Source organism: Rattus norvegicus, chromosome 10 (assembly GCF_036323735.1).
Source record: "Rattus norvegicus strain BN/NHsdMcwi chromosome 10, GRCr8, whole genome shotgun sequence".
NCBI lineage: Eukaryota > Metazoa > Chordata > Mammalia > Rodentia > Muridae > Rattus > Rattus norvegicus.
In genome coordinates this window covers 83,682,729-83,699,440 of record NC_086028.1, presented here as the reverse complement: position 1 = coordinate 83,699,440, position 16,712 = coordinate 83,682,729, and the positions used below count along the sequence as shown (strand labels likewise).

The 16,712-nt window shown below is 46.3% G+C and overlaps 2 protein-coding genes across 15 annotated transcripts in view; one reads left to right on the top strand and one right to left on the bottom strand.

Annotated features, from left to right (window-relative positions):
* Positions 1 to 2,267, bottom strand: part of Cdk12 (cyclin-dependent kinase 12) — a 96,503-nt gene extending 94,236 nt beyond the window's left edge. For 8 of the 10 annotated variants that reach the window (XM_063268383.1, XM_063268381.1, XM_063268382.1 and 5 more), the window contains exon 1: positions 299 to 2,267. In XM_063268383.1, the coding sequence (XP_063124453.1) occupies positions 299 to 1,341 (1,043 nt within the window). In that variant the 5' untranslated portion in view covers positions 1,342 to 2,267. The remainder of the gene's footprint in view (positions 1 to 298) is intronic. The other 2 variants (NM_001033867.2, NM_138916.2) reach the window with 1 other exon arrangement.
* Positions 2,268 to 13,880: 11,613 nt separating this feature from the next.
* The window catches only part of Med1 (mediator complex subunit 1), a 43,710-nt gene continuing 40,878 nt past the window's right edge, over positions 13,881 to 16,712 (top strand). For 2 of the 5 annotated variants that reach the window (XM_006247401.5, XM_039086636.2), the window contains exon 1: positions 13,882 to 14,120. In XM_006247401.5, coding sequence (XP_006247463.1) covers positions 14,096 to 14,120 — 25 coding nt within the window. In that variant the 5' untranslated portion in view covers positions 13,882 to 14,095. Of the gene's footprint in view, positions 14,121 to 14,950; positions 15,026 to 16,712 lie in introns of all 5 variants that reach the window. The other 3 variants (XM_006247399.5, XM_039086635.2, NM_001415766.1) reach the window with 3 other exon arrangements.

Here is a 16,712-nt window from a genome sequence, read left to right as displayed (position 1 = left end):
TACAATTTTTTAAGACAAAACAACAAATAGCTAAACGAGTTCTGGAGACTATGAACTCTCTAGGCAGGAGCAAGTTCTCACAACTGAAAGTTCTCCATTATTGAAAAGTACCTACCTACCTTGCTTGAGTAGCTGGGAGGCACTTGGAATGTTTACTTCTCAACTGGGTGAGGGAAAAGCCAGACTTACCTAAATGACTAGTCAAAGATGAACACTGCAAGCTTTAACAAAATGTTAAAGACTAATTGTCAATTCCTCCCAACCCACCCTACCTTAGGAAGAACAGACAACAGCTCACCTGGAGATTGGACTCCGACTCAGAGACCTCTTGCTCAAGAAAGGGCTGCTAGATCGCCTTCGGCCATAGGGGCTGGGTGATCTCCCGCTGTAAGAACCGCTCCTTTCATAGCTGGATGACCGTCTCCGGCTATAGGGGCTCACTGACCTCTGTCGTCGGCTGTAGGGACTGGGTGACCGAGTGCTGGACTGGTAAGCAGAAGGCTCTTTATAAGGTGGGCTGATTGACTGCCTTCTTGAGGTACTTCCCGGACTCTTCTTGTAGGAGTCATAATTGCTAGAAGTATGAGACCTTGGGGGGCTAAGATCGTAATCTTGGCCATAAGAAGCTCCAGAAGGGCTGTCATCTTGCTTGGAACTGTCAGACCATTTCCTATGGGGACTCCTAGATCTCCGTTTGGGGCTATCCACCGTTTTGTAACTTTTGGGTGTTTCCCTTTTCCGATGACTTTTACTACGGTCCTTGTGTCCAGACTTTAACTCTCGTTCTTTCCGGGTCTTCTCTTTGTGCATTTTGGACGACCTGGATTCCTTGCTGCTGCTTTTGGATAATTGTGCCTTCCCATAATCATCGTTCCCCTCCACTGAACGTTTCGAACTACCTGATAACCGGTCCTTCATCGATCCAGATTTGGAGACTTCCTGGTTTTTTTCCTTTTCGGTCTGTTTAGTTTTTAACAAGTCTCGGGACCGCCGGTGCTGGTGGTGACGATGTCTGTGCAGGCGGTCACTCCGATCCGTTCCACGACGTTCATCGTTCTCCCTCCTGTCTGATTTGAAGGCCATGTCATCTGAGAAGGTGTCTGAATCAGAGCTGATGTCATCATACTCCACCAATGGTTTGATTATTGTACCCAAAGATGCCGCTTCGGGGGTTACCAACCCCATGTCTTTGGAGTGCTTGGACTTATGCCGCTTGTGCTTCGACACCAAGCGGTGACGCTCCCTGCTGTTGGAGCTGCCGCCTCCCGATGACGGCTGCGAAGTTCCAGAAGCTCCTCCACTCCCGTCCTTCTTGCCCCCATGTCTCTCTGAATTGGGCATTCCCTTTCCCCGGTCCTGAAGAAGGGGAAAAAGTTCCCCAGCACTCCAAAAAGCCCCACCCTCCCCCCAGCCCCAACTCCACGCCCACCGAAGAGCCCCTAAAAGGGGGTGGGGAGGGAAGGGACCGTAGGCCAGGCTCCTCCTCCCTCTCGCCTCCTCAGCACCCTCCTACATGAGGTGGGGGGTGAAGGAGAGAGGGAAGAAATGAAGAGTTCCTCAGCACTGGAGAAGCGAAACACCGGGAGCTGCTCGAGTCTGCCCCTCACGGCCGCCCACCCTCGCCGAGCCAATCTTCAGGCCCGCGAGCCCGGGCGGTCAAGGAAGTAGGAAGCCGACCGCCCGAGCCTGTGGGGCCGACTCCAGCTCTGGAGCCCGGGGAGGACTGCGCGGGCCCTTCCCCTACCCGGTAGCCCGGCTCGGGGCGGCTTCCTGTCGGCGAGCCTCCGCGGCCCAGGTTGCTTCACCTCCCCCCTTTGTCCCTCGTGCCTGAGGGAACCCCTTTTCTAGCCTCCGCCTCACCCCAATACCTCACATACACATTTCGCTCCCTCACACAGACTCAGTCACACACTAGATTAAACCGAAACGGCACTTGGGGGAGGGGGAGGGGCGAGCTTCCAAAAGTATCGCGAGACTCCACCAGACTCCCGCGATACTTCGCGCTTCCTTTTCACCTCTACCCATTACTTCACCAGAAAACGCGAGAACGGCACCCAAGCCGCAAACGCATCCCGTTAGACTCTCGCGATACGTTTCCAACCTCCCCCCCTCCCTTTTTTTGAGAGCTTTGTAGAAGCGGAAGTTGCGGAGGTTACCTTTAAAATTTAAACCTAACTGATAATTCTTTAGGTAAATATCCCCAGGTTCCCGTGGAGACGGGTCCTAACACAACTTGTAAGAAGTCTTTTGATTAAAAGAATTGTTCTAAAAAGGGACAAGTGAACATTGGGGACATTACAGCGCAAGTCTGAATATTGGGGTTTTTGGTTGGTTGGTTGGTTGGTTTTGGGTTTCTGGGACAGGGTTTCTCCGTGTAGCCCTGACTGACCTGGAAGTGTAGACCAGGCTGGCCTCGAACTTAGAAATCCTCCTGCCTCTGCCTCCGGAATGCATGCACTAAGGACGTGCACTCCACCACCGCCCTGCCTCAAATCTGAATGTTTAAACAAAGCTTGCTACTATGGAATTTACAAAGTCTTGTTCATGAATTTGCATTAATTTTCTCAGCCCTTACACCCACGGGACGCTGTCCTCATTGCGATTTTACAGGCAAAGAATCCCAGATTCAGAGAAGTTAGAAGTAGAATCGTTAGCATAGACTGCCAAATTGGCAGGGGGGAGGGGGCGGGGGGGGCTGCTTTGCAACAGGTTCTCTGTAAGCCAGGCCTCCCAACTGCGGCGATTCGGTCTCAGCCTTTTCTCTATTGCTGGGATTAAAAGGATGTAATCCAGTTTTTTTCCTGACTCTATGAAGTCACATCTGTATCATATATTACTTTTTAAATCCTACATTTTTTTTTGTTTGTTTCTGAGATGGGTCTCCCTATGTGGTCCTGACTAGCCTGGAACTCACAAAGATCTGAATGCCTCTGCCTGAGCCTTAGTGCGGGCCATTAAAGGTCTGCGCCACCGTGCCTTACTTCCACAGTCAATGTCAGTTGAACAAATCAGTGAGCTAGACTGAAAGGATTTATGCAAATAATAATGGTTGGAAATGAGACTCAATCATTTTGGATTGAGATTCTGGATGCAGGCTCTGAAGACTTTTTGAAAAAGACATTAAAAATTAGCTTGAAGATGGGCATGGTGGCATACACTTTTACTCCCAGCACTCTGGAACCAGAGGCACATTGCTGTTGAGTGCCAGGCCAGCCAGAGTTACATATCGAGACCCTGTCTTTGAGAAGAATGTTTATAAGTTTTACAAGTTTTATACAAGGATAGACCCTTTATCCTGAAAGGTCGAAGGGTAACTCGATGACATAAATGGATGTTTTTTTGTGACAAACGTCCAGTTTCTACAAAAGGAGAGAACAGTGAGACTCAGAACGAACGGGTCTGAGCATGGTGTACACTTCTTCAGGAAGTGCTAGGTGTAATGCTCTTGGAAGTGTGTCTACTACACTACACTTTTTGGGTGGATAAAATTCTACCCTAGGACATCTTCTGTCCAGAATTTCGTTTTCTTTTCTTCTCCTTCTCTTTCCTCACCTCGTGCCTACTCTCATCAAAAAGCTCTCCAGCCAGCCTGGAGCTCACCCTCACCTGCCTGAGCATTGAAAACACTGGAGTTAACAGGCCCCGTGATGCCATGTGGGACTGTCAGAAATCGGAAGACAAATTTTGTAAACTCTCTGAATCTTCACAATAATCCGTGAGAAGAGTGTTCGTGGAAATAAAAATTGCTCTCGAAAATAAAATGAAAAAAAAAATACTGATTACTTTACATTGCAAAAAAGTTTTGAACTCAGTGATTCCGGGCGTGTTTCCTTCAATTGCTTGGTCTGTGGGACCTCCACGGTAGGCTGTCAGAGCTGTGTGACAAGTCCCTTGCCCACAAATCCCCCTGAGCAGGTCAGAAAGTTGCTATTTAGATTATACAGATAGGAACTTAACGGGGCTGGGGAGATGGACCTTGCAGAGCCAGGGAGATAGCTCAGTGGTTAAGAGCACTGGTTGCTCTTCCAGAGGACCTGGGTTCAATTCCCCACACCCACAGGACAGCTCACAACTGTCTGTAACTCCAGCTCCAGGTATCCAACACCATTCCATACAGGTAATGCATCTAGGCAAAAAACACCCATACACATACAACAAAAATAAGCCATAAAAAATTAAGAGAATAAAAATTAAAAGAGGAAGCTTAGTTAAGGTGACAATAACTACCTCCACACACAGATGAAATTAATAATTTAGGTGGTTGGTCGTAGGTGCCATTTTTGAGTCAGCATCTCTGTAACTCAGACCACCTTGAAGCTGGCCACCGTGGCCACCCACTAATACTCTCCTAAAGTAACTGGGATTACAGGTGTGAGTCAGCATGACTAGGTTATTAATTTAGGTTTAAAAAGTTCCTTAGAGATCCACTTGCCTCTGCCTCCCCAGTATTAAAGACCTCTTGCTTTATTTTGATTTTGAGACAGTGTCTCAGGAGGCCCGGAGCCCAATAGGTAGCAGGCTCTGGCCTTGAGGCTGCTAAGTCTTGCTTCCATCCCCCTCGCACTAAAATAATAGGTACTCACCGCCAGGCCACAGACTCTGTGTATACCTTGAGTAGTTTTCTATTCCAGTGACATTAAATATGTATCTTTCCTCCTAGTAGTCCTTGTCAATGTTTCTGTTTTTGAGAACTGGTCTTACTCTGTGACCTTGGCTAGCCTGGAATTCAATATATAGATCAGGTTGGCCTTGGCCTAGGATTTACAGAGACGTACCTGCTTCTGCCTCCCAAGGGCTGGTATTAGTTTGTGCCACCATAACCAGCTAACTTCTTTTTTTTTTGGTTCTTTTTTTCGGAGCTGGGGACCGAACCCAGGGCCTTGCGCTTCCTAGGTAAGCGCTCTACCACTGAGCTAAATCCCCAGCCCCACCAGCTAACTTCTTAATTTTAGACTAAGTCCCATATTACTCAAGCTGGCCTCAAACTTACAAGCTTTGTACATTTTTCTGGCTACACTTAGCATACATGTTCCTGTTTAGTTGTGTAGAAAGTTCCCATGAGAAAGTGTTACCTCTCAAACCCCAGGACAAATGGCTCACTCAGGTTCCTATTTAACAGGTGAAAGGGACTCCCTCAATCCCTACTGATGTCAGTGACAGGGCTCCTCAGGACTTTGCATCCTGTCCCCTCCCCTCAACCTCTCCAACCTCAGAACCTCACTGTCTTTCAGCTGTTCTTCCCTAAATAACCCTGCCATTTTGGCAACACAGTACTTTTTTTTTAAAGATTTATTCATTTATTATATATAAGTACACTGTAGCTGTCTTCAGATACTCCAGAAGTGGGCATCGGATCTCTTTACAGATGGTTGTGAACCACCATGTGGTTGCTGGGAATTGAACTCATGACCTCTGGAAGAGCAGTCCGGTGCTCTTAAGCGCTGAGCCATCTCTCCAGCCCAACACAGTACTTTTTATCTCTTCATCTCTTGGCTGCCCACTCTTGGTTCCCATTCTCCTGGCCTCGTGGCTTACTCCTCTCCCCTGCCCTTCTCCTCACTGTTCAATCCACCAGTCATGTTCTCTAATGGCATGGACTCTGATAGCGTGGGGTTTTTACTTTAGACAAAAGGGGGAGAGCACAGGCAGAGGTAGAGACATCTGGAGGAGTCCAGAGTGAGCCTGGCCATGAGAGGAGGGGAGGGAAATGAGAAAGAAAGAGAGAAGAACCAAGGGCCACAAGACCAGGAGCAAGCCAGGAAACCAGGAGACCAAAAGACTGGGGGAGCTCTGTTGAACAAGCTGGCCTCGAACTCGAAGAGATCCACCTGCCTCTGCCTCCCAAACGCTGAGATTATAGCATGAGCTGCCAAGTCCAGCTTAGATTGGTATATTATTTCTGTTATGAAATATCTAGGATGTACTATTATGCTCAAAATATTCAAGCTGGATGTGGTTCATATTCCTGTTTCCCAGCGTGTAGGAGATGAAGGCAGATTCAGAGTGCAGGGCTAGCATTGGCTACAGGAGACCCCCAGCACATAGGAGATGAAGGCAGATCCAGAGTGCAGGGCTAAATTCTATCTACCAACTCTGATAACTTATCCCTGGGTACCTGATAGGCTAGTGTAACAGAGCCTTAGCACAACTCACATGTTGGAAATGCCATTCAAGCTATAAAACCCAGCAAGCAGACAGCATCACCTGACAAAAATGAAGACAAAGACCTGATTCGCCAAATCTACAGTTTGGGGACAGTCTCTAAATGTACTAACCTTGCTTTTTAGCTTCTGTAGTTCTGCTTCTGGCTAAGTGTTCTTGTTAACTGAGGTATGCCAACCCAGAACACAGTTTTTGTGCTTAAAAGCTCTCCCTGAGAAGGGCTCAGAGCTCCACTTCCTATTGGTTTGAACCCATGTTTGAGCAGCCTTCTCTGGCAAGTCCTGGGGCCATCAGAGTCTCAGGCACCAGAGCCCAAGACACAGGGAGTTGAGAGACCAAATATTTTGGGTTTAGACTCCATCTTTGAGAACCTAACTTAAGGTTGAACTCAAGTTAACTAACAAGCCAGTACCTAGCACCAGTCTCCAGGTTACCCCACCCCCACCCCCACCAAAACCTGCATCTAGGACCAGTTTGCAGGTTACTCCCCAAGGAATCTGTACCTCCAGGTTACAAGCCAGCCCTTGACACTTCACTTCCTAACAACTACCAATCAGGAGGAAAGCAGAAGTTAAGTTTATGGTTTGGCTCCCAGCACCAGCCAATTATGTTAAAGACCATAATGGACTTCCAATCAGATGTGTACCAGACTAGATCTCCCCCTACCACCACCTCCTTGTCTCTATAAATGCTTGCCTGAAACTAGGCTCAGGGCTCCACCTTCCTGCTATGTCAGGGTTAGCAAGGAATCCAAGCTGGAGCCCAAATTGAGAGACCCTAATGCAACTGCCTCGGATTTGGCTCCTTGGAAGTCTTTTGGGGTTCAGGAGTCTTTCATGGCACAGCAGAGTCTTACAGCCCTGTGGAATAAGGGTGACTGTGGTGGTCAGAGAACTCCTAAGGGGTGTCCGACCCGACCTGGGATCTTCCAGGTTCCCAGGCTTCACTTTGGTAAAGGGATGCCTAACACTTCAGAGGGGTCTGATACCTCCACCCCAAAAAGAAGCAAATTAGAAAGTCTCCTCGTCTGTCACCTCCAAGGTGACAAGTCTGGTTAAGATGCCTTCTGTTTGATGCATAGGAGAGATTGAATGGGGCTGCTGATCCAGTGTCTGGGGTCCGGGTGACATCAATGAATCCCTCTGTCTGTTCAGGTGTGGGAGTGTATGGTGGCCACCCCTGATTTGTTTCATTATTGTTTGTTTAGGTCCTTCTGTCTCGGTCTTTGTCATTGTGAGGTGAGATCCAGAATGTTAAACTATGAGCAACTCTGTTTTTAAACACTTCGGGGGGGGGGGGGTGTGGGGATTTGGCTCAGTGGTAGAGCGCTTGCCTAGCAAGCGAAAGGCCCTGGGTTCAGTCCCCAGCTCCGAAAAAAAAGAATAGAAAAAAAAAAAAAAACACTTCGCTCCTTGCTTTAGTATTTTCAGGTGCATAAAAGCAGGGGTGGGGGGTGGGAAGGGTTGGGGGGTGGGATAGCTCTCCCAGGCGAGCACTCCCTCAGCTCTGTGCTTACTCTAAGCAGCCCTGGGGAGGGGTAAAGTTCCCCTGATCTGAGCCTGAAGGAGAAGAGAAAGTTCTGCTCCTCTTTCATGATTCATGTTTCTTTATTAACTAATGATATAGATAAATGGAAAACTCAAAACCCACCATTCTTTGAAAAAAAAAAAAAGGAAAAAACCTGCCCCTGGGCTGGGCAGGGGCATCAGCAAATAACACAGCCTGGGCAGGATGCTGTCCTGAGGGAATTTCCTTAAACATGAAGGTACACAACTCAATCACTTCAGGACGTCCCTGAAACTGGCCAGATTCTCTAGGCTCCTTCTTCCCAAGAGTAAACAAGCCAAGCTGCTGACAGTCACTCTCAGACAAACCAAGCTGCAAAGAAGATTCCAAAGAGCAGTGAGCTTCGAAGACTCTGAGCTGGAAGCAGCAGAGACCAGCTCAGGTGCCTGGACTAGGTTTAAACCAACGGAGGCTCCCACAAAGGACACTCTCTAATGTGTTGGGATGCCTACAGGCTGTCCAGTGCGTTTCCGGTTTCCAGTATGTGAGCTGTTACCCATGCCAGGATGGACGTTGTTAATGCAGCTGTCTTCCTTGAATCATTTCTGTTCCTGTGAGTAGCCCTAATAAAAGGGGGGTGAGAATGTGTGTGTGTTGCATTTCCCCAGGAAACTGTGGTCACACGGTAGCGTCCCTATACACATCACAAATACACAAGCACACTAAGGTTTCCAGATATTTACAAAGATCTCTTATTAAATGTGTCCTGCCTTTGTGAACCACGCTGTCTGTTAGGCTGGCTTTGGAGAATGTTTGAATAGCATTTGGTTGGTTGGTTGGTTGGTTGGAGACAAGGTCTCACTATGTAAGCACTGGCTGTCCTAGAACTCACTTGACCAGGCTTGAATCTCCCTGCCACTGCCTTGGGAGTGCTGGGATTAAAAGCCAGAGCCATGTCTCCATCCTGAATAGCATTTTAAAAACAAAACAAAAACAACAACAAAAAAATTTATTTTGAGGACTCCAGAGATAGATGGCTCAGTGGTTAAGAACACTGGGCGCTCTTCCAGAGGTCTTGAGTTCAGTTAGCAACCTCATGATGGCTCACAACCATCTGTAATGAGATCTCATGCCCTCTTCTGGCCTGCAGGTGTACATGCAGATAGAGCACTCCTATACATTAAAAAAAATTTTTTTTGAGACTACTTGAATCTGTCTGGTATGTAGACATGCTGGTCTCCATCTCACACATCTGCCTGCCCCTGTCTTCAGAGCAGGCTGGGATTAAAAGTTTGCAGGAGGGTCTCTTAGTTCAAGGCCAGCCTGGTCTACAGAGCAAGCTCCTAGACAGCCAGGGGTGCCAGCCAGAGAGCCAGAGATACACAGAAAAAAACGTGTCTCCAAAAAAAAAAAAAAAAAGAGGGCTGGAGAGATGGCTCAGCGGTTAAGAGCACCCGATTACTCTTCCAGAGGTCCTGAGTTCAATTCCCGGCAACCACATGGTGGCTCACAACCATCTGTAAAGAGATCTGATGCCCTCTTCTGGTATCTGAAGACAGCTACAGTGTGTACTTATATATAATAAATGAATAAATCTTAAAAAAAAAAAAAAGAACGATCTTTCACTTACTGATTTCATCATTGCAGTTTATCCTGGTTGTTTCCAGAGGCCATGGATGTCTCTCAGAATTACAGACATTCTGTTTGTGAAAGATTTATGAGGACACTGACTGAAGACATTTTTATGATTCATATTGTAGAGAACAAGTTAAGCTGTGTGTTTCCGCTGGCATGATAAAATGAATGATAGTACACAGTTGAGGGGCTGGAAAGCCAGCTTGGTTTAGTGGTTAAGAGCACTGACTACTCTTCCAGAGGTCCTGAGTTCAATTCCCAGCAACCACATGGTGGCTCACAACCATCTGTAATGGGATCTGATGCCCTCTTCTGGTGTGTCTGAAGACAGCAACAGTGTAATCACATACATAAAATGAATAAATCTTTTAAAAAAATACACAGTAGAATCAGATGTGTTGAGTGGAATAAATAAGTTTTGTCTAATCTAAAATCATATGTGTGTGTGTATAAAATTTATAAAAATTGAATTAAATGTGTTAGATTGGCTTCTAAGGTATGTACAAAACACCAGTATTGGATGTCAGCACTGTGGTACTAACCTCATGTAGGATGAGGAAACAGGTTAAATTTTTTTTTTTTTGGTTCTTTTTTTCGGAGCTGGGGACCGAACCCAGGGCCTTGCGCTTCCTAGGCAAGCGCTCTACCACTGAGCTAAATCCCCAACCCCCAGGTTAAATTTTTAAAAAGATTTATTTATTCTATATATGTGGGTACACTGTCTTCAGACATACCAGAAGAGGGCATCAGATCCCATGACAGATGGTTGAGAGCCACCATGTGGTTGCTGGGAATTGAACTCAGGACCTCTGGAAGAACACTCAGTGCTCTCAAACACTGAGCCATCTCTCCGGCTATTAAACAGGTTGACCTTTGTGAATTCAAGGCCAGTCTGATCCATGCATCCAGTCCCAGAGCAGTCAGAGCTATCTGAGCCTTGTCCTAAAAACAAGAAAACAGGGCTAGAGAGGTGGCTCAGCGGTTAAGAGCACTGACTACTCTTCCAGAGGTCCTGAGTTCAATTCCCAGCAACCATATGGTGGCTCACAACCTCTGTAAAGAGATCCAATGCCCTCTTCCGGTGTATCTGAGGATAGCTACAGTGTACTTATATATAATAAATGAATAAATCTTAAAAAAAAACAAGAAAACAAACAACAACAAAAACCTTAAAATACTGGTATCCTCTTTTTAAGGATTTTAAATAGTACTATAATAGTTTCTGTGCTTGATATAGGTTAAGTCGTTACTTATTTAACCATAATTGTGCCTGATCTCTGTACAAATGGGAAAAAATTAAGCTTAACTTAGATCAACATGACTGTTAATTTCTGTACAAAGCCAAGCTCAACATGGTAAACTAGGATACTGTTTTCCAAAATCATCTTTTTGCGTGTGTGAAATCATTCTTTTTTTTTTTTTTTTCTTTTTTTTCGGAGCTGGGGACCGAACCCAGGGCCTTGCACTTGCTAGGCAAGTGCTCTACCACTGAGCTAAATCCCCAACCCCTGTGTGAAATCATTCTTAAAGCACCTGATACAGAGTTGCATAAGATACAGTGCTAGCCTTAAGGATTCAGTTTAGAAGGGGAGTCATTGGGGTTGGGGATTTAGCTCAGCAGTAGAGCGCTTGCTTAGCGAGCGCAAGGCCCTGGGATCCGTCCCCAGCTCCAAAAAAAAAAAAAAAAAAAAAAAAAAAAAGAAGGGGAGTCATTAATATTCAGTCTAGAAGGGTAAACAGTAGAACCATGTACACACACACACACACACACACACACACACACACACCATTCCCCCAAAATAAAAAAAAATTTAAAAAATGTGATAGAACACTATTATCCTTTTCTTCTATCTTTAAAGAATTTTTAAAATGTATTTGAAATGTATGAGCATTTTGCCTGCCTTTATGCTTGTGGACCCAGGCTATGCCTATGGAGGTCAGAAGAGGGTGTTGGATTCCCTAGACCTGGAGTTATGGGTGGCTGTAAGCTGCCTTGTGGGTGCTGGAAATTGAAACCCCAGGTCCTCTTCAAGAACAAGGGCTTGTAATCAACAGTGAGCTATCTCTCCAGCAACCTGGCACCCCCCCTTTTTTTCTCTTTTCTTTCTTTCTTTTTCCTTTCTTTTCTTTTCTTTTCTTTTCTTCTTCTTCTTTTTTTTTTTGAGGTAGGGTCTCACATATTCCATTGCTGGCCTTGAAATTTCTATGTAGCCAAAGACTGCTTATTTTAAAATTCTGTCTTATTTTGAGTTTCTGTGCTATGGCACAAGCATGGCTGTCAGAGGAAAACTTTCGGAAACAAGTTCTTACCTCTCACCAAGTATGTACCAGGGATGGAATTCAGGTCACTTGGCAACAGGTGCCTTCACTCACTGAACTATCTCCAGGAAACCCTCTTATACCTCAGGCAGGTTTTGAATTGTTATGAATCTTTGGCAACTTTGAATTTCTGATCTTCCTAACTTCTCTAAGGTAGAATTATTGCTGTGAAGAGACACCATGACCAAGGTAACTCTTTTTTTTAAATTAATTTATTTATTTCATGTATATGAGTACACTGTACTCAGACACACCAGAAGAGGACTTCAGATCCCATTACAGATGGTTGTGAGCCACCATGTGGTTGCTGGGAACTAAACTCAGGACCCCTGGAAGAGCAGTCAGTGCTCTTAACTGCCGAGCCATCTCTCCAGCCAGACCCAGGCAACTCTTATGTGACTACATTGTCACTCTCTTCAGACACACCAGAAGAAGGTATGGGATCCTATTACAGATGGTTGTAAGCCACCATGTGGTTCTGGGAATTGAACTCAGGACCTCTGGAAGAGCGGTCAGTCCTCTTTTTTTTTTTTTCTTTTCTTTTTTTTTTTTTTTCAGAGCTGGGGACCGAACCCAGGGCCTTGTGCTTGCTAGGCAAGTGCTCTACCACTGAGCTAAAACCCCAACCCCTGCGGTCAGTCCTCTTAACCACTAAGCCATCTCTCCAGCCCACCAAGGCAACTCTTATAAGGACAACAGTTAACTGGGGCTGGCTTACAGGTTCAGAGGTTCATTATTATCCAAGTGTGAGCATGGCAGCATCCAGGCAGACAGAGCTGAGAGGTCTATATCTCCATCTGAAGGCTGCTATCAGAATACTCTCTTCCATAGGGCTAGGTTGAGGGTATTTAAGTCCATCTCCACACCTACTCCACTCCAACAAGGCCATGCCACCCCCCCCACCCCCCACCCCCCACCCCCCAGCTAAATCCCCAAACCCTAAGGCCATACTTCTTTTTTTTTTTTTTTTTTTCTTTCTTTTTTTCGGAGCTGGGGACCGAACCCAGGGCCTTGCGCTTGCTAGGCAAGCGCTCTACCACTGAGCTAAATCCCCCTGAACGCGCCCGATCTCGTCTGATCTCGGAAGCTAAGCAGGGTCGGGCCTGGTTAGTACTTGGATGGAAGGCCATACTTCTTAATGCCACTCCCTGGGCTGAGCAAACATCACACTGGGATAAGCCCACCAAGCTTGGTTTATGTTGTGCTGGGAATCAACACCAGAGTTTCTGCATGCAAAGCAAGCAGCCATAGGAATTACCCCAGTCCCTTCCTTCTTCCGTCCCTTCTTCCCTCCCTCCCTTTTCTTTCTTTCTCTTAAACAACATAACTGCTGCTTGTTCTTCAGGAAATTTCACCTTCCCACTTTCTCTAGGAATTAAACCCAGGACTTCAGGCACATGAAGCATGTGTGCTACTAGTGAGTTGCACGTCTTGTCATATCACAAATCTTACTTTTAGCCCCGAGGCAGGGTTTCTCTGTGCAGTCCTGGCTGTCCAAAAACTCTGTAGACCAGGTTGGCCTCATACTCACAGACAGCCACCTGCCTCTGCCTTCGGAGCGCTGGGAATAAAGGCACGCACCACAGCCAGGCAAACCTGACTGCCTTTGGCATTACGGATACTAAAATTCATTGGAAATCTTTCAGTAGAGAGATTATTTCGTAACGACTGGTTTTCACTATGGAGCTTGAAGTGGCTATGAATTTGCGATCCTCCTTCCTTTTTGGGATTATAGGAATGTGCTACTTCTCCAGGCGTTCAAAGAGCTAACTTTTTCTGTTGTACTTTGTGTTTTGTTTGTTTGTTGGTTTTTTTTTTTTTAAATTTTTTTTCTTTTTTTTTTCCGGAGCTGGGGACCGAACCCAGGGCCTTGCGCTTGCTAGGCAAGTGCTCTACCACTGAGCTAAATTCCCAACCCCTGTTTGTTTTTGATACAGAGTTTCTCTTTGTAGCAGTGGCTGTCCTGGAGCTCACTCTGTAGATCAGGCTGGCCTCGAACTCAGAGATCCACTGCCTACTGAGATAAAAGGCTTGCGCCACCAACGCTGCGCCAAAGAGCTAACGCTTCTAATTTACAAACGTGTATCTGACAAGATGCAAAGTTTCTAAGAGATGTCAACTCTTTCCACGGAAAGGTGTGAAGACTGAGCCAATCGGAGACAGTCCTGTTGGAAATCCCGCGGGAAGGGCGAATCAGCCAATTTCCGCGAGATTTTGGTGCTGTTCCTTCTTCCTCTGCCTGCAGGAACACGATTAATCTCGCGATCTTTGGGAAGTTCCGTTGGGGAAGATGGCGGCGGCCGCGAGCACCCTTCTCTTCTTGCCGCCGGGGACTTCAGACTGAACCTTCCCCGGAAGAGTGGGGGCCGCTGGTGCGCTGCTTCCCCGGAGTCCAGGCTAACTTGGTTCCCCTCTTAGTGGTGGGGAAAGGCTCCCTGGCTTGTGGCGGACCCAAGACCTCACCGCTGTCAGGATGAAGGCTCAGGGGGAAACCGAGGGTGAGTGACTAGGGGGTGGGGGGGAAGAAGGGGCGGGACACAACTGTGGGGAGCCAATCTGTGAGCGGAGGTGGGGACCCACGCCCCCCCCGTCCCCCCAGGGCCACTGTGCACGGAACTGGATCCAGGTGGATCCTGACCGAGCTTTACGGATGTTGGAGCTCCTACACTGAGGCTCCGCTCCGCCTCGCCTCCCCTTGTGAAAGATTTTCTGCAAGACTAGGGACAAGTAGATGAGCTTCAGGTTACTTTCAGCTTAGCCTGGTGGGTTACCAGGAGAGTGAAACTGAAACTTGATGCTTTGTTCCAGGAGAGATCGCTGAAGATGACACTAGAACAATGTGTCAAAGTGATGGAGGATGTTTTGGTGTGAGTGACATGGTGCGGTCTTTATTATAATAAAAGCTAGTAGTTTCTTGGAATGTCATAGTGTTCAAATACTGTGCTGTGTTTTTAAAAACTACTCTTTCAATTGTTCCTGAATAATGGCTTTAAAGCTCGGGGGAAATGTATTCAGAACTATGAACTAGCAGGAACAAAACCCAAACCACTTTCCCAGTTGAAGGAAGAAAAGGGAAGGGATTGAGTCTTTTTTGTTTTCTTTCAAGACAAGGTCTTCCTGCATCAGCCTCCCAAGTGCCAGCTTAACATACCATCATAGCCAGCTAAGAGTTTAAATCTTGGTTTAACTATCCCCCTCCTAACCTTAACTCAGATAGACTGGCTTATCCAAAATGAAGTCTCGACATTTTTAGGAAAGTGGACGATACTCAAAATAAGCTGTATTTAGCTAATACCACATTTTCTCTTATGCGGAATCTCAATTTAAGTATGTGTTGGCGTGGTGTACTGGTTGTCAAAATATGGGACCATGTGAGAAAGAAGGAGATCTTCAGGATAGAAAGGTAAATGGAGTTTGAACTAAATGGAAGCCTTGACTGTTTTGAGGTTGGGGCAGGGGTGGCTGTCAGAGGAAGAAGACTCAGACCCAGTGTAACATCTTACATCTATAAGAATGCCAAAATGATACCCATTGCTTTGTTTGTTAATTTAAAAATAATTTAGAGGCTGCAGATATTAGAGCAAGGTCGTTTGCCCACAGGTTCAATCCCCAGCACCAAAAGAAAAGGAAAAAAGGAGAAAGCAACAAAAATGAATGATGTCATTGTTTTCATACTAAAAACTAATTATAGAAATGCCTAGCTCAAATTGTGCTCAAAATATATCCTTCAAGGTATTGCATCCCTATGTATGCAATTACAAGTTTTTTGTTTGCTTCAGTGGATAGTTTGAACAGAAGCTGGGCATTGCATACCTGTAGTCTCACCACTGAGAAGGTAGAGGCAGGAGGGGCAGGACTTCCCGACTGCCCTTTCCTTCTCAGCAAGTTCAGGCTCATTTAGGCTAAGTAAGACCTTGTCCAGAAAAAAAAAAAAAAAAAAAGGCTGCCAGTCAGTTGGTAAAATGCTTCCTGTGCATACATGAAAACAGGCCTGAATTTGGTCCCCAAGTGGTGATGATTCATGCCTTTAATCCTAGTACTTAGTAGGCAGAGGCAGGGGGATCCCTCAGTTTGAAGCCAGGCAGGTCTACAAAGAGACAGGACAGTCAGAGAAGCTCTGTCTTAACCCCAACCCCCCAAAATAAATAAAAAAGAAGGCGTCTGGGGGCTGGAGAGATGGCTCAGTGGTTAAGAACACTGTCTGTTCTTCCAGAGGTCCTGAGTTCAAATCCCAGCAACCACATGGTGGCTCACAACCATTTATAATGATATCTAGTGCCCTCTTCTGGCCTGCAGGCATACATGTAGGTAGAATGCTGTATACATAATAAAAAGTCTTAAAAAAAAAAGGCGTCTGTTTATAGTGGCATACAGCCATAGGAGGCTAAAGAAAAGGAGACAAGAGATGACTGAGGAGAGTCTGGGCTGTAATGCAAGCCCGGGTAGAGGGACAAGCATGTGGAGGCCACCCCTTATATTTCTGTATTTGGAGGTGGTCTACTGTAGCTACTGTGGGCTCTGGGGCGTGAACCCAGGCTCTCATGTTTGGCATGGGATGCCTCTACTCAGGGAGCCACCTTGTCAGCCTCCAAGGTCATGCTCAGCTAGATGGACTTGGGGGTCAGCGGGGTGGCGAGAGAATGTCTGAAATGAAGGAAAAGCAGGGAGGGGCTGGAGACAGAGCTGGGGAGTTTTTGGCATGGGTTTAGATTTGGCTCCCAGGAAGCACATGCCCACAGGGCAGCTCACAACCATTTGTAGCTTTAGTTTCAGGAGTCTTGGTGCCTTCTAGCCTCCCTGCACAGACGTGTTATACATGCATGAGTCAAAAAACAAACAAAAAACCAAACACACACAACATAAATCTTTTTTTCTTTAAAGAATATGGGTTTCATGTGTGTAGTGGTTTTGTCTTCCTGTATTTCTGTGTACCAAGTATATACCTGGTGCCCTCAGAGTCCAGAAGAGGACAGCAGATTCCCTGGGACTGGATTTACATGTGGCCGTGAGCTGCCATGTGGGTGATGGGACTTGAACCCAGATCCTCTGAAAGAGTAGCTAGTGCTCTTAAAGGATGCGTTAGGCATTGT